The sequence below is a fragment of the Rhipicephalus microplus genome, unplaced genomic scaffold (genome assembly GCF_043290135.1).
Source record: "Rhipicephalus microplus isolate Deutch F79 unplaced genomic scaffold, USDA_Rmic scaffold_75, whole genome shotgun sequence".
Lineage (NCBI taxonomy): Eukaryota > Metazoa > Arthropoda > Arachnida > Ixodida > Ixodidae > Rhipicephalus > Rhipicephalus microplus.
Window position 1 is genome coordinate 939177 of NW_027464648.1, and position 18394 is coordinate 957570.

General features: G+C 42.6%; 1 protein-coding gene across 1 annotated transcript; it reads right to left on the reverse strand.

Moving 5' to 3' along the window:
• Window positions 1–4549: 4549 nt before the first annotated feature.
• On the reverse strand, window positions 4550–11480 carry LOC142790176 (amine sulfotransferase-like). Its single transcript, XM_075885174.1, has 3 exons — window positions 11414–11480; window positions 7303–7778; window positions 4550–5761 (listed from the first exon to the last, which is right to left on the reverse strand). Exons 2-3 carry the CDS (start codon window positions 7756–7758, stop codon window positions 5276–5278), a joined length of 942 nt encoding a protein of 313 aa, XP_075741289.1. The 5' UTR covers window positions 7759–7778; window positions 11414–11480; the 3' UTR covers window positions 4550–5275.
• Between the last annotated feature and the right edge of the window lie 6914 nt (window positions 11481–18394).

Below are 18394 nucleotides of genomic sequence, written 5' to 3' on the forward strand. Positions count from 1 at the left end.
ACACTAGTCCGTCTACATGAACAGTAACAAAAATATTGGTACCGCTTGAGTTATGCCGCATAAACCTGGGTTGAAACAGAGCTGGTGGATAGATAGGGCTGGCTTGGCTAGGATTTTGCCCCTGCACCTGTCTTTTCAACTATACAATACTAGCCTTGCTCTCTCTACCATGGTTTTCAGTCAGTGTTTTTGTGTCTTTCTATTGTTTTACGCCTGTCTTCCTTTATTTTACTTCTTTTTTTCTTTCTTTTCCTTTACTTTTTTCTTTCTCGGTAGCTATACTGCTTTCTATCTTTCTTGCTTCTCGACCATATCGTATCATTCCTACTGTAAAACATCTATAGCTCCGAAGTGCCACTCAAATTGGCCAAATTCGACTATTCACCTCTATGGTCCATCAAGTATTAACAAGAGAATGCGCAGGTGGCCAATACCGATTACGAGCTACTCGTTTCAGTTTTTTTGTCAACCACTTGTATTGAATGCTTCGGTGGGGATGCAGCGCGTGCCAGGTGATGATGATGATGATGAACCTATATGTACGAATGACGGCAACAGTTAAGTTCCGTTTTTGTTCTTTCCCTCGCCTCGGTGGTTGCGCAACATTTGCTGCTGCCGCCAAAAAAGCTAAAGACGAGATTTTTCATCTGCTGGCACCTTGTGGGAAGGACCGCTTGGACATTATTTTGATAGAGCCGTTTACTTGTTCCTCTTTTTTTTCTTCTGCCCCACCACCCCGAGGTTTATACCCGAACTCCCCATTCAAACACTCTCACAGTACAATCCAAAAACCTCGACTCCCTGTTGGCTGTCGTTGAACGTGGCAGACATGGAGTTTTCCCTCTTCGGATATTCGTCGAAGAACCACCGCCTCTCGTCGCCGCTCAACTTCGTTCACTCCGGTTCCGGAGCGTTCGACGTCCGGCGTTGCCGAGCCGTGAGAACGCGCCCCCCGGACACGTGCCTTCAACGCTGGGCTACCAGGCTATCAGTATATTTGGCGCCTGTATCGATGCCACCGCTGCCGCTGGTTTTAGTTGCTACAGTGGAGCGCCAGTGCACCTTCCACCCTTGCAGCCGGACTTGGCTCTTGTCTCCAGAGGCGTCACCACTAAGCCCCTTGGCAAAATGGGTCTTCGCGTCTTTTATGAGCGACAGACACGCGCCGTTCCGCCAATACAGTGACACCGCTTCCGTCATGGCATGGGCTCACTGTCAGCGGTGTGGGTAACTGTATGAAGATATTCAGCGAACGCACCAAGTTTGAATCCGAAAGCGCTCCTTGAACCTAACACATTTGCTGTGAAACTTCTAATGTACGCACGTGCTGCACAAGTTAGCCAGATGTCCAACTACCAAAAAACAAAAGAGATATAATTCTTCTTATTCAGACATTCACCCTCTAAGCAGACAGCAAGTGATATTCCTCGGTGCAGACAGCACCGAGGAAACCACCGCGTCGACGAGCCAGACAACACTGCTACCTCGAGAAATGCTAAAACAGTCGTCGCAATTGGTCTCGCCCGGGTTTTCCTAGGCCAGACATCTGTGACACGGGCAGCTTCAGGACACATACTCAGCAGTCGCCTTCGCCACCACAGCAGTACCCTTTCTAGAGCCACACGCGACGTCACGAGACTAAAATGTCCCAGAAACGAATTGGGACGACCATTGAAAGCGACTACATGCAACACAGGGCGTCATTGGCTCACGTGTGCGCTTGTGTGACACGTGTGTGCGCGTGTTTATACGCAGGAACACCGGTCGTGTGTACGGGTCTTTCGTGATTTGCCGCGCGTATGTGAGTCTGTACATGCCACAACATTCGTGCGAAGCGAACGTTTGAATTTCCGTGACATAATGTACCACGAGTGTGATCCAGAGTGTTGGTGTGGTGAATAGAATACTTGAAACTGTTGCCTTTATTGCATATGCTCGGAGGTAGCGTAAGTTACTTTAATATCGTCTACCATTGTCTCGCGGCTAAAATAACGTAGCCTGTGGCACATCGTTGTTGGAGCTCAGGGGAGTGTGATGAGTCGGTAAAATTTTTAAAAGGGCGTGGTGAACACTCGATACGAAGACGACGTCCCAGCAGCGGTGCGCCGTGCGTGAGGTGCTTTCGTAATGAAACAAACGTGGCTGATGCCACTTTTTAGGAATAAGTAAAACATGAAAGTGAAATGTCTTCGCAGAGGTAATTAGGCGTTCATGGAGCATTGTTTCGCCAAAAGGCCGAAGAAATGAATGCGACAGCAAAAAAGTGCAATGTCACGCCAAGAATTGGAAGCAGCGCGAAACCTGCAGCGTACACATAAAGCAGCAACACCGATGGTTAGAGTACAATACGAGCATGGATAAACTTTTCTGTCAATTGCCACTGGAGAATTATAACGCTTTACAGTGAACCAACGGACACCCGTCCGTTCATGCGTTGTCCGCCGTATCTCCGTGTTGTACATAACCTAATGCGCTCATCTACGTCTCGTCTCCTGTTACTTAGACTCCTCCCCGAACCTTCGCAATGCTTATAAATCGCACTTCTTTCGAATGTGAGACTGTTCGATGACTCGAGGAGTTCAAAAAAGGTCAAGACGCATCAAGGGTAGAGCGTCGAAAAGCAGCGGACGCCGAGCAAAAAGCTGGCCAAGCGCGAGCTCGTGACTATAGTGCTACTACTGACAGAGTGGCTTGCTCGCTTGCTCGTGGGCTTTGTCATCGTACTCTCTTCGCTACAGACAGACAGACAGACAGACAGACAGACAGACAGACAGACAGACAGACAGACAGACAGACAGACAGACAGACAGACAGACAGACAGACAGACAGACAGACAGACAGACAGACAGACAGACAGACAGACAGACAGACAGACAGACAGACAGACAGACAGACAGACAGACAGACAGACAGACAGACAGACAGACAGACAGACAGACAGACAGACAGACAGACAGACAGACAGACAGACAGACAGACAGACAGACAGACAGACAGACAGATAGATAGATAGATAGATAGATAGATAGATAGATAGATAGATAGATAGATAGATAGATAGATAGAAGCCAACGAAAGTGGGTGTCATCCACGATGCATTGCACTTTTGCACCCTTAGGCTACATTGAAACGGTCATTCCAGTTTTCTTCGTGTGCGAAAAAAAGGGGATGCAACAATTATTTTTTTTTGGTTCTTGCAGACGAAGACGAAAGCATTCATTAGACAAGAACCAGAGTGACTGCTTCAAAATCGGGAAATAAAGAGAGTGTTGCGCCTTTAGAGTTGAGTTTGCAGTAAAATAACACATCTGGCTTGTATTATTGAGAAATGCCCATCTAAATAGCGTTTATTGTGAATGTTCGTCGTGGAGTTTGTGAATTAGCAGCGCTAACAATTCACTAACGATTTTTCTTGTCACTCACTGTTGACATCTGAAATACGCGCGTAATTTCAGCCTATACAAAAACTTTCCGCTTCGGCGGTATTAATTTGCCATCTAGTGAACAGTCTTGTAGGTAAAACGGGTGTAGTTTTTGCTAGTGCCGCATCGTGGCGGTAGTATGCATCATTTACAATAAGCGTTTTAGTTCCTGCAGTACGAGGAACATCCGTGCGCAATTGAGTGTGCCTTACTGTCTAGTTGCGAACTTTGGAATGTGAGTAGGATTCACACAGCAAGGAGGTCGGAGCGAATATAAAGTATATGAAACATTTCTGGCCAGCTATTGTTTCTCATGTGCACTTAAATTTAAATACACAGCAGTTTTCGCATTACAAATTTGTCCCCGTGTGACTGTTATAAGGGCGTTTTATCCGAATATTTGAGTTCAGTAGCGAAACATGCTAGCCTCTACGCTACCACGTTAGGCGTGCTTATAAACTTCGAAGCCTAGAGTATGAATAGGGTTAATTATATGCTATCATACACACACTTTACAGAGCATTTTGTGCAAATTCTTGTGTGAATAAGTTAAGCTTCTTAGAGGTAAATGTATCCTGGAGTCATGGAGAACACCAGCACGTATAACAATGATGTTTAAAATGTGAAATTTTTTGTGGGTTTCTCTGAGATCATCTGACATCAGCGCTGAGAAAGTGAGTGTGCAATGTCAGTTTCATATAAACTTCACCCTTGTGAATCCACAGTCGTTGTGCCAATCACGTAATGTTGTTATACTTTCTTAAAAAAATAACCAAAAGATTATTCCGCAACATAGCGGGTGCTCGAGCTCCCACTGCTTCGACTTTTAGCTCTGCTGTCACTTTAAGTTCTTTTGGTATACATACTTTGACAACCTTGCTTTAAAAGCAATTTCACAATTCTTCCAGCAATGTAAAGTGGCGTATTTCATGTAAAAGCACGTTGAGTAAGACATATTCGTTCAGGGTAAAACGTATGTGTTTTAAACTAAAGAAAACATGTAGCCATTCTTTTGCAGTTATCGGTGCGTTACATCTCAACATAATGAAGTATGTGCGGGCAACCTAAAGCTAGCAATTTAGCGCGAAATGCAACATCGTCGTGTCAAAAATAAATACAGTCATGCTTGATTGGTTAATAGTTTTATTGGAATTGTAACGGTGATAAGTTTGGTTATAATGTGTACACATCATTCTTTCATGAAAGGGCACGCTAAGAGTCGCTCATTGATTAGTTATATATGAATCGTTTATTTTGATAATATTTGTCTCCACACTACAGCACAATTAATAATGTGTAAGAGAATGGAGAAACCGCGGTATATATACTTAAAGGCATCGCGCAATTTATAATGTGATACATACGAAAGTAATAGAAACTTGCTTCTGGGGTATGGCTTCAGTGAGTTTAATGCAATGCTAAAATTTTTGTTCAGTAAGTAGGGTAAATATATGGGAACTTCTACTCTACTAAGTGGTAGCGTAAACAGTTTGCGTGGAACGAAATAAACTGGAATTCGAGAAAGTTATTTCATGCATACCGAGGTTGCATGAGAGCGATAAGGCTGTAACTTGGGTAGCAAAAAGCGCAATGAACCATTATTCTGCGCTTGGAGCCCCATCCAACGTGCTTCTGACTACCAATTTTCTACCGCTGTCCTGAAAATGAAGTTGTATTCTTCTTTTTCACGTGCGAATGTTGTGTCTTCAATTAATTTCTTTTCTCGTGATGCGGTCATTATTTTGTTCGCGTTTGGGCAAGCTATTCCCCCCGAAGCGTTCACTGAGTAAGGCAATTACTGTGTTAATGCTACATTGGCTTTCCTCGTTCTATGCTTTCCATGGGTGATCCCTTATGGCAGACGCAGGTCATCCCAAAGCGACATAACATCGCTTCCTTGAGTCCTTTCAGTGATCCACTTCTTCGTGCGAGCTATCTGTTCATGTGTGAAGTATTCTTTCCACTCACCCACTAATCCTTTCCGAACAAATTGACCACCTTCGTGCATCTCTGCATTCCCCTCGGGTGTCTTCTCAGTCGTGTCAAGCCTCTGAAGGTACTTCTCTGACACTTTCTCAGCAATCTTTTTCGACCGCGCGCTCACGTTCTCTTTTAAAATAGCCCTCATGCTCTCCATACTGCAGTTTCTCAGTATTTTCTGAACAACAGTATCATCCCTACAAGTGGCAGCATGTTCCGGACCAAGAAAATGTGCGATCTTCCGAACCATTCCTTTGGTGTCAGCCTGGAGCTGTTCATAGGTGATGAACAGTATGTTGGGCTGGTGGCGGTGTTCGTACCAGGGCAGTACATGGTCGAAGTAGTCCCCATAAAAAGCCTGAAAACGTAGAAACTTACATGACACGCTTCATTCGTTACCCTTTTTATCACAGATCACTTCCCATCTCATGCCTTTCACAGCAATTTGACTACGAGCACATGAGGTTACGTGCTGTTCAGGCATTGTGCCACATCCATAATGCACCGGTGCTGATGAAGCTGGCATACGACTGGTTTTATGAAATTGTGCTTGCAATTACCCGTATTTGATTTTTTTTTGCGCCGGTTTAGCTGCTGCACATGTTTATAATCTTTCGCACTGGTGTTGCGTATATCTAATGCAAACGTTGAATCACTGGTGAAGCATACACGTCACTAAATTTGTGAAACTCTGAAGTAATCAGCACATTATATCCCATATGCAAGTGTAACTTCTTTTCATGTTGCGCAACGTGAATAAGTGAAATTCTTAAACATTTAATTCAAAAGTAAAATAATGGCCTTAGAATGTTTACTCGAAGAGACTGCCTGCAAGCGCCGTTCAGCCTTCCGAAATATTGGGAATTTTGTGCACAGCATAAGACCTAGTTCCACCGTATGTCCACAGCATTCGCACTATAGATGTAATATGCTAGGCAGTGGACGGCACGGACTTCGTAAGCCACTCATGCTGCGCATGCAATGACGAATATATCTGTTTGAGTGCTTTTTGCTTTTGTATGTGAAGGCTACTCTCACTGTACGGCCATTTGAACTTTGATTTCTTTGTGTTCTTAACGAATGCTCTGCTTAGATCACGCAGCCTTGTCAAACTTTACAAACCTCGATAATTCCTTTGACTACTCGAAATTCATGAACGTTTTTGTGAAGGATTTGTTCTAAAACGTTTCTTTTTCTTTGAATAAATAGCCACAGTCTTTCAAAAGCTGCCTTAACAGTAATCTGAGTTAATATTAGAGGAAAACGATGAATAAACCACGCCTTATTACCCTGCTGAAACACCTATTGAAACGTATTCACATGCAAAGAAAATGTAAATAAAAAATCAAGACGCCAAAGAACGTTATACATATTTTTTTCAGAAATAATGTGTGACACTATGTTTGGCTATGTTTAGGCTGTCAGCCTTATGTTGTATGATATGTGAGAATTTTTATACCATTGATCGCTATGGCAAACTCCACTCGGCTGTTTTGTAAGGCACTTTGCTTTTGATTGGAAACCGAAGCAAAGCAGGCAAAAGTTCATGTTCACTACAAAAATATTTAAAGAATGTTATATTTAATTCAGCGCGTGCACTGTTCCGCCAATTTTAATTCACTATAATTCAGGCCAACACCAAAATTTTATTGTGCCTGACTCGTATGCTTTTTCGTGTTCTTGAAAGTCATGATTTCACATTTACTTATTCCAGAAAATAGTAATTGGTTAGGTTACTAAATATAAAAAGCATTCCTATGTGCTACGGCTATATCTCGTGGCCGGTAGTTTTCAAGTTGTGTTCGCAGAACACAAGACTGCATATTGCGTTGAATTGAAAAACTTCATGTCTCTTCCTGTCTATATACTTCAAGAATTAAGCCAAACTGAAAAGATTACCTTTCCTGACAGAAAAAGGCGCAGAAACTTGTCGAAAGAAACATCCATGTATGTCTTTGGAGTCAGGCCTTTCAGGAAGTGGTGCATCGAGACGGCACAATCATAGGGATTCCGGGCCACGTACACGTACTTAGCCTGGTCGACAGGCGGAAAGACATTGTACGGAAAGTGAGTTGCTATGGGGCCTGTCCTGCATGAGTCTTCCACCACTGTGGCCCCAGTTACTTCAAGAAATGGAGACATCAGGCCCAGTTCCATGATATCTTTAGGTTGCTGGCCTCTTGTCATTATGTTCCAAATTATGAACTGTGTCCAGTTGCTGCCGCTCTTGGGATATGAAACCAAAATAATGTCTCCGCGTCGAGGTTTATAATTTTTTGCCGAGCGGAGCGATTCCTGGTTGTATAAGTCTAACAATGGCAGTCCATCGAAGTCCTTGTACAGTTCTTCGTCCATTGTAGTGATGACCGAAATTCCTGCACATAAGATATCATTTAAGTAAGGAGTGCAAACGTCACGCCTGCATTGCATCACGCTTTTTTTAAGTGATAGTACTTTCGATGCCCTGTTAGTTTGCAATGATGGTTGTTAAGTTTGCGGCGGTTCATGAGACAATAAAGATACGTCGTATTGTAGTTTGGTTTAAAAAAACCGGGTTTTATATGTGTAAAGTTTGGCCTAGTCAGGTGACATTTCTTCTAACGTCACCTTGTGCCATCATCACCACGACAATCTGGTATTGCTGCACAAATGAAGAAATAAAATAAATAAAAATAAACAACAATAAAATAAAGTAGGCGCCGATTGCTTTCACTCATGCTGCTGATGCAGAGGTTGCAAAACTGTGATAAAGCAATTTGAGCTAGGTGTTACTACTTCACTATAAAGATGCGTAGGTCATTCTTACATCAAAATACTAACGTAAGGCTAAAGGCATCAGAGGTCAAAGCAGTTAAATTAGTTTTTATTTCGAGAAACACAGAAGAAGTACTCTGAAACATTATACGATGCAAAGTTTTCAAACTCGCTTGTAGGGTCACCCCTAACATTGACTGCGCAACTTCAGTGCAACAATGAGATGCAACGATAGCAATGTTATACGTTGTTGTTGTTTTAACTGTTTTGCTGTGGAGAGGTTGAGGAGCCTATTGCCTCGGCTACTCCATATCACAGAGTTCTGCAGCGAAAAATAAAAAAAATAATACAGAACGGTACCCAAAAATTAACAATACGGAAAAGGAAAAAAAAAACACATAATAGCACACTGAAACCAGTTCAAATAACATGTCAATACACAGTTTTCTTCACGCAGTTCACACAGTCATAAACTACTTTCACGCACACCTTACTACTCTAATGCCAGTATATACATGACCACCCTTTACATAATACTCATTTCTGGCTGTCAGTCATAGGCGCTTGTCCAGTCCGGTCTCCCCTAAAAAGTCTGTCAGGAAGATTATTGCCTTTTTCTGAAGATGCATCTCAGGCCATGGTCCAAGTAGTTTCTTTATTGTGAGGGGCCGTCTGTCCAAACTTGCTAATTTGTTCCTTAATTTTTCTCTTTCTTTCGCGTATTTAATGCACTCCAAAAGAATATGGGGAACATTTTCTTCTGCATGACCACAATGGCATTCCGGTGAGTTGGATCGATGTATCTTGTGCAGGAAGCTGTTTGTGTATGCTACTTCCAATCTAAGTCGGTGGATCAATGTCTCTAGGTGTCGTGGAAGGTCTGTCGCTATGGAAAATTTTCTGTGTGGATCAACTTCATAAAGTACCGTTTCCTTTGATTTAGGGCTCTCAAACCACTTCTCCATCGAACAATGGTTAGCTCCTTGCGATATAAAATGTCGAATATCCGTCCCAGATATAGGGATTGTGCAATCCCGTCCTTCCTTCAATGCTTTCTTCGCGAGACTATCAGCATCTTCATTTCCCTTTATTCCAATGTGGCTGGGTATCCATTGGAATACGATGTTGTGACCCTGAGATGAGGCATATTCCACAGTTTCTGCGATACATTGTGGTATTTCACCATTTCTGTAAGGTGATCTCACATTTCTGATTAGCTGAAGAGCAGGTTTGCTATCAGTGCATATCACCCATTTTCGTGGATCTGGATTCTCGCAGATAAGCTTAACTGCTTCAAAGATAGCCACCAATTCTGCTGTCGTCGATGAAGATTTGTGCGATAATTTGTACATCTTCTTTTCCTGAATTTCGGGTATAAAGACCGCACAGGCTGACGCTTCTTCTGTGCATGATCCATCTGTATATATCTTCGTTTTTTCATTATGCATTACATGAAGCTGATGAAGCACCAACTGTGCCGCTACTAGAGGTGCCATGGCTGCTTTCTTCTCTATGCCGTCTATTTCACGGATAACGTTGAGAAGTGGCAGCGTCCAAGGTGGTTTTGAAGGTTTCCATTGTTTAAATTCTGGTACTACTGCTTGAAATGATGATATAGTATCCTGTAGTCTCGTTGCTGTTCTTTGTGTTAGTGCACCAGATAAAAAATGACTTTCATGTTGCGTGAAAATTCTAAATAAATTTCGAGATGTTTCTTTAGTTCGCAGTACTGCCAAAGGTGGCTCTCGAGCCTCCGCATACACTAAATCACTGGAAGTTGACCGTGGTAAACCCAGACATACCCTCAAGCTCCTTGCCAATAACAAGTGCAGTCTCCTTTCGGTGGAGGCTGGGAGTCCGTGCAGCAGGGGCAGTGAGTAAGTTACAATGGGGCGTATCCAGGCAACATGTAGGGCTAATAACGACTCTGTAGTACCACCCCATTTGGCCCCGCAGAGATGCCGGAGGATTCGAATGGCCTGATTCACTTTTTGTTCCAGGGACTGGACATGAGGCGACCATGTTAGTCTCCGGTCTAAAATTACTCCCAAGAATTTATGAGTTTTGACCATTTTAATAGGCTCATTTTGCAGAATAATTTTGCAGAATGTTATACGTCTTCTAACTTTATGTGTCTCACATTGGAAGCCTTGGTAACTCAAACGGACATGAAAGCAATATTTGTAAATAACCGAAGCGTTAATTTTCTCTATCAAGGACCGTTAAAGCATTTTTGTGGGACTTCAAGGCGTTATTTCGCAAGTTCTTTATCATATCGCCGCTACAGAAACTTTTGTCTTTGTGACGCCGGTGATATTCAGTTGAAGCGGAGGTTGAGCACACGTTTTATGATTGAATCTGAGGAGAAAATTCTGTCTACGTTGCTTTGCGAATCAATTACATACTTCGCGGTCTAGACTGTCACACATAATTTAGGACATTTTTCCCTGAGTGCTGCTTCAGAATATACTGCACTAAACAAGTCGCGGGACAGTGCTTTTAAGGGCGTAGTAAAACTAACTTAGGTACGCATGTGCTGTAAATTTAATGAATGAGCAATAAAGGCAGTCAGACAATTGATGCAGTATGAACTCCTCATCTAACTAAGGTTACACGCGCATGTTTGCAGCTTTCCTGCATTTTAGAAAGATTTGTTATTGGTAGACCTTGACAGCTAGCTTATCGTAGAGTGACCATTTATTACATCACTACAACGAGTAAGTACTTGAGAAATATCAATTATGTCATGGTTGCTTGAACTTTTCAAGCTAATGTTACATGTATACCTGCTAGTGCCAGCGAGACGTGTAGTCGAAATTATTGTAGGATCAAATTGCTGAAGAGCTCAGGAGTGTTACGCAAATAACATACTAGTCATTTTGTATCTTTTGTACGGTAATTTTTTGTTTGCCACATGTGTTTATCTTCTGATTTACGTTGTCCATGCATAGAATGAACGAAATAATGTCAGAAAATTCACGAAGTTTTACTTATTGTACTGTTTTTTTTTCTGAAAGTGCAACTGCAACTAATCCTACAGTACGAAGTTTTTCGGTATTGCAAACAATTAAAACATATGTATTTGCAGTACTAAGCCTGAATTTACGTGAAATGTTAGTCAAGATAAATGGTGAAACACATAATTCCTATGAGAAGTTTTCACCAACAACAACTCAACGTAAGAGTACTTGAAAGACGACATACAATATAACAGTTTTCTATGTTAGGCCAAATTTGCTAAGAGAATGACACTTACAAATGAGGCTTCTACGTTGCTAGCCACCAGCACCGACCTCTACAGCAGCTCAACTGCCGAGAGCAAGAACGTGTCGAAGCGCTGCTATCTGCTACATTCAACAGCGTCAATAAAGTGTTATCGCATTGTTCATCTTAAAAAGGAGCCGGAGTCCATTCAAGCAGAGAGATGAAGAAGGAAACAAGACAGGCATCGCATTACTGCTGGAGAAGGCGTACATCATTATAGCACGACATGTGCAGACAGATCATTATCCAACATTAAACGAGTACGAAAAATATTAAAACGTAGCTTTACGCTCATGATATTTGTTGTTGAAAGAGAACGTCGTACAATCGCGGTATGATTACGAGGCACGCAATAGTTGACTGCTCCGAACATTTTGAGCATGTGAGGCTCTTCAACGTGGACTTAAATATTAGTGCGTGGACCTCAAGCATTCTTGCTTCTGGGTGATCACAGGAGTGCAGACAAAGAAATGTCGCGATTTTTATGCAGAATGTTTATATGAGCTGGGGATTTCTCACACAAAAGAGAAATCCACATTTGTTTTTCAAAAATCATCAAATGTTTCTAGAAAAAAAGGTTTTTTATCAGCAGATGGAAAAAGCTAATATTGAAAATTTCAGATGTTTCAGATTTTTAGGCCTATCACTGAACCTTTAGGGCATTTCGGCTTACAGAAGCCATTTGTTATAAGTTCACACAACTTGTTTTGTGGGTCTGAAAGAATTTAGGTTTACATACGAGAGTACAATTTTAGATGCGGAGCATCTTATACTCGCGCCTTGTAGTGCGCCGTCCGCGCCGTCCGCACCGCTTCTCGAACATTCGACAGCTGACGCGCGCTCATGCGCCGTCGCGCCGTCGCCCACTCTTCCACCATCTGTGCATCCCTTCCTCCTCTACACACCGCGCGCGCTTCACTCCTCCACCATCTGTGCACCCTTCCTCCTCTACACACCGCGTTCGACATCTACAATTCTCCTGATTCTCCAGTGGACGCGCATGTGGCGTCGCGCTTCGAGAACATTCAACAGCTGACAGTGCATGCGCCGTCGTGCTGTATATATACTCAAGGTCGGCGCTCGCTCGCTCAGTTGCCGCTCGTCGGTTGGTTTGTACGGCGCGTCGACGTCCAAGGTCGCGGTGAAATGAATTCCAACGAATCCACAAACACAATGATCGACGTCCCTTCGACCAGCGCCGCCCTTTCGCATACGTGTGTACGTGTTCACTCATTTAACACCCCCTCCTACAACCACGTTAACCAATTTAGCCATCGACCCAAGTAAGTCGCAATTTAACACCCCATTTCACAACCACGTTAACCAATTTAGCCATCGACCCAAGTAAGTCGCACTTTAACACCCCGTTAACCAATTATATGGTCCGCATCCTCCTCAGTGTTCCCCCGAGGGAAGCTGCGGGCAATTTTTTTTATTGATCATCATTGATTTTTGAGCAACCGCTTCTTACTGACCTACAATACAGGAGTCTCGTTTTCGCGAAGGCTGCTCAAGCCAAAATATTTCCATAAAATTTAACAAAAGTATCATGCTCATTCAGCAAAAGCTCTTCATCCACATTCTATATTTATTTCCTAGTAAAACTGTAAAAATGTGATGATTGCAAACTTGGGGAAAATAGCAACACCAAAGAGCATTTTAAACATAATCAGTGTCGAGTTTTACGAAAATGAAGAAAAATGTTTGACCGGGATGGTTAAAGATCTCAGTGTGCTGCGAAAACATATCACAATATTTTGATTTAACTAACAATATTAGGCCTATTTAGTCCCCATATGTCATCTAACGAGTTTGTGTGGCACCTTTATGATAAGATATGATAAGATAAGATTACAATATGTAGTCTCTAGTTTACTTGCTCCTCCTCGTGAAGACTAGTGACCCAGATTTTCCCCCCCTTTTTTTTTCAATTTGGATTAACAGAAAGATGAGCGTGAATTTGCCGGACACCTGTGTCTACTCAGGCATACGGTGAGGCAAGAGACGCGTGAGAGTGCATAAATTAAAAGAGCACTATAATCGAACACCTCAGTCAAGACAGGAAACAAAAGTTGGTATAACTGCTAAACCGGATGAGAGCTTTTGAGGATGTAAAGTTTCGTAGTGTTCACTACAGCGTATGTTTTCCCATTGCGATTTGGCGAAGTAACCATTACAACATTCTCTAGGGAGTCAAGTGGACCACCGCATTTGCACACTTCAGTGATGCGCAGCATTAAAACACCGACAAATTTCGTAATCCACATGCTCTCGCATCTGGTGAAACTATGCCGCGGAATTTTACATTCGTCAGGAGGCTCATCCCAGTAAATGAAATTCTTGTGGAGATTTTTTTTTTCAATATTATAAGCCAGTCTAACGCGTAAGTATCTCCTCGACAAAACACCTGCTTGCCACGCAGAAGGCTCACGTTATAATCTTGCTTGAACTAGCCATTTCATTATTTCTATAATTGCATCAGTCTCTTACTTTGTCTTACAAGCAATACCAATTTTTTATCACAATCTGCGAGGCAACCAGCACTGAAGAATGTTTGCGAAACAAGCTCTGTAGCGGTGGCTCTTTCAGCTGCATATTTATGAAGTGTGCAAAACGAAATATATAAAATGTACCATCAAGACAGGTATCCTGTTACTTCAAGTCATCTTGGTCATTGTGATAGTATTTCAAAAGGGGGTTACAGCTTTCAGAAATACATAATAAGATTCTGGACTCAGGACCTGCATCGACTTTGCTTTCTCCAACTTTCAACTGAAACCTCTAATTCAAGATCCCCTCGTCACATACTTCATAGATCACAAAATTGTAATCTTCAAAGAAAAACGCGTCCCCCAGTTCTTCGATCAGCAATGTAATGCTTCTCTATACTCTCACTAACATGTAAACATACGTCTTGTGTATATATAGGTGTACATACGATTACCCATATAACAACGTGCCACGTCTTTATATGAAAGCAGATTGCTTGTATGGTGGATTTACGGGTTCTCCCAATTATTTCTGAGCAAGCTCCCGTGCCATCATTCACTTCGTGAAAATGGCAGATTTTGTTTTTAATATTAATGCCCCCAGTTTTTTTCTTTCTTCGCTAACATCAAATCGAAGTAGTTTTCCGCCCGATGGCACATTTTCTTAATTGATAACCAGTTTTTGATTGCTTAACCAGCATCTAAAACATGCATAGTTAACAGGTGCACTGCGTAACCTTTAAGCATAACCAACGAATGGTCGTGAATATCTGGTCCAGAAAAGAATAGATTTGCGTCAAAGAGATAAATAACTGTCAGGTGTTCGGGACATGTATACTACGCCGTTTAGGTACATAATGAACAAGAGTGGGCCAAGAATAAACTCTTGTCACTCTCCACATGTAATTTTACCGAATTGAGATTTCACAATGGTAATGTTGGTGTCATCATATCGATCTCACATCGTTCACCAGCCACGGCAGGGCAGGAGAAAATTTACTGCTCAGGCTTTTCTTCGCCACCATATCTGTGGCGCGTAGGCATTGAAGAGCGACCCACGGCGTACATGCATGCAGCAGACGAGGCGCTGCGGTCCACCGACGAAGCTGTAGTCACCGCTCGCGTTCCTCCAGGCAAGTCTCCACTAGGGGCGGTGGTCGATTACCGCTTGGCACCCGCTTGTCAGAGTGAACCATTGGTAGCAGCAGCCGTAGACGATGTTGGGTCTAGTTCGACAGGACTATCGGCTTCGTGACAGGGGTATCGCCATGGTGAGCTGGCTTTTCGGCGGTGAGATTTTTTTTGATGAGGAACTCGTAGCGCCAAGCCTGACACCGGTCACGTCGTGATTGTTTTTCTAATCTACTAACGTCGTTAGAAAATTGCATCGAAATGCAGCCTGCCCTAGGGTTCATATTCGTCGTCCCAATGTGCCCTGTTTCTGTACTCTCAACCATGTTAGGCGTTCCGGCTCCAGAAACTTCATCGACTATTTGTTGAGCTAACTCTTGCTAACTGTGTTTTTATTGGGTGGACTGCAAGTAGTGGGATTTACCCAAATTTTAATCGCCCAGACTCGTTTTAAATATAACGTGACTACATAACACATGACAACAATCGCCGTACTCCTGAACTGCTTGGAACCTAAAAAAAAACAAAGCTGGTGGTTTTCCTTAGAATATCCAACAAAATCTGCGCATACACAAGTGAAAGTGATGCCAAAGGAAAATATGTTTTGGTTACAATCCTGGTATTAACAACGCTGTTTTTTTTTATCGTCTAAGTGAGGAGCGGTTGCATTTTTGATGTGAAAAACTGAATATAGGACGTCCCGCGTATACAGTTTCGAAATGTTGAAATCATTTCCAGGAACAAGGCAATTTTCCAACCCATTGCGCTGCGCCAACTTTCATTAAGAATGCCAGTGTGGCTACTGATTGTGTTCTAGAAGAGGTATTTAAAGCCCAAGCTTCTAGGCATCGTTTTCTATTCTTGGATCATCCGGTTATTTAGGCAATGTGTCGAGCTTTCAAAAAACATACACGACCATTGCGAGATTGTCTTTTAGGATGCAAATGTTTGAGGCCCACTTATCTTTTCTTTCTCTTGTTGGAAGTCTAGAATTCGCTCAGCGTGTGTAAAGTGCGTGCGTTTTCCTTGTATGGTTTGTTCTAATGTGGGTTGCTCACCGTATAGTGTAAATTCAAAAACAAATACCGCGAGCTTAGATAAATTGCTAAGTGCGTCATGGTCGAAGAACCTCCAAAAAGAGTGTTCGTTAAATCAATATCCAAGAAACCCTTATTTGAATTTTCCTACCTCGTTCACTGATTAGGCGCATTATCTGGACCCCATACTTTCTGTAAACCAACTATAAAACACCAAACCAAGAGTGGTTGTAGACTCCCATACGCAATCAAGCGTTATTTGCAGCACACGTATGTATTCTGTAACTGCGGTGCTAGTCCGATGCTGCCAGCGAACTACACTGAAGAGTAGGAGAGGGTAGGAAGATAATAATGAAATAAAGACTGGTGAACAGCACAGTATGTGCACCCACAATAATGCGATACTACTTTGTTTGGGGTCTGGACACTGAAACACTTGGACTTGAAATAATAAAAGATTAACGTTTTCAATGCGAAGCATTTCTTAGCGAACTTCTACGACTTTGATCATATCTATCTATCTATCTAGCCGCTTACGTTTGGGTGCTCTTGTGGTCACGCGCTTAACTTGGCGTAAACCAAAATCAGCATGGGAGGGTAAGATAGTTTGACAAATATGAGGCGCTGTTCAAGTCACGGATAATGTCACAATCCCGTTGCGTATGTCGTCTAACACTTCCCGCCAGACAGTGGCGCATACCCACGGGCGGCTATGTGCCACAGGTGATTGACACTTATTATCTACCCAGCAACGACGAGAACGCATTCGGGCAATTTTAATGCGTGAACCTTAAGCATTATCCGACATCGGTAGCGTCCACCCAGGGATGGCACAGAATAAATGTCTGTGTTAAGAAGAAACAGACATAGTCAGCGTTGACCCGCCGACAAACGCAAATAATAAATTTCAGGGTCCCAGCAGGAATTGAACCCAAGCATTGTGCGTGGCAGTCAAGCATTCTACTACGCAACTACGCCAGGTCTCAGAACTGCTTTTCAAATAGACGATAATCATCGTGCAACGTCGATAGTGGTTGCAATGCTGCCCACTCAATTTAATAAACATTACGTATGTACTCCTTTGATACTACCGTCATGTCGGGTTAACGACAATTGCGGTTAGTTGCCATGCGCTGAAGTCGATTTATGTAGCAGTGTCGAGGGCCAGCATCTTCGCGAGCATCAACAATTCATATCAGCTTCTGGTGTTGCTAATACGCATATTCCAGTTGGCATCGTTGCACAAGTTCAAATAACTGGTTATATAAACATTTGCAACTCTTCCCCTTATGCCGGCGCGTGCAACATTTGTACATGTATTTAGCGTCATTTCACGACGTCTCCCAATAACAAAAATTTCAACACGGTCCCTTTCCCGACGCAGCTTCGCGTAACGGTAATTCCCAGATACGTGATATCGGACAAATTTTTAATCTTCATGTGGCGCACTATTAAGGACACAGAGAAAAGCGTCCTGTCGTCCCATTCTTTGTGATTGTGCTTCGTAGTGGAAAATAAGCGTCACCCTGCTTGTTCTCGCCCATTTTTGCGGTCACCCTTGTTAAAAGAAAAAGCAAAACATCCACAAGCTGACGTGTACTCGAGAGATTGTTACAGGTAGTGCTTCTTAGAGAACGGCTACGTTAGAACATGTTGGGTGGTCAATACGAAAAATGTTTATGCAAAGCAAGTACAGTTCGCAAAATTTTAACAGGGTAGCTCGACGAAGCATATTCGTTGGTAATGCTTAAAGGTTACGCAGTGCACCTGTTAACTATGCATGTTTTAGATGCTGGTTAAGCAATCAAAAACCGGTTATCAATTAAGAAAATGTGCCATCGGGCGGAAAACTACTTCGATTTGATGTTAGCGAAGAAAGAAAAAAACTGGGGGCGATAATATTAAAAACAAAATCTGCCATCTTCGCGAAGTGAATGATGGCACGGGAGCTTGCACAGAAATATTTGGGAGAACCCGTAAATCCACCATACAAGCAATCTGCTTTCATATAAAGACGTGGCACGTTGTTATATGGGTAATCGTATGTACACTTATATATACACAAGACGTATGTTTACATGTTAGTGAGAGTATAGAGAAGCATTACATTGCTGATCGAAGAACTGGGGGACGCGTTTTTCTTTGAAGATTACAATTTTGTGATCGGTGAAATATGTGACGAGGGGATCTTGAATTAGAGGTTGCCGTTTAAAGTTGGAGAAAGCAAAGTCGATGCGGGTCCCGAGTCCAGAATCTTATTATGTATTTCAGAAAGCTGTAACCCCATTTTGAAACACTATCACAATGACCAAGGTG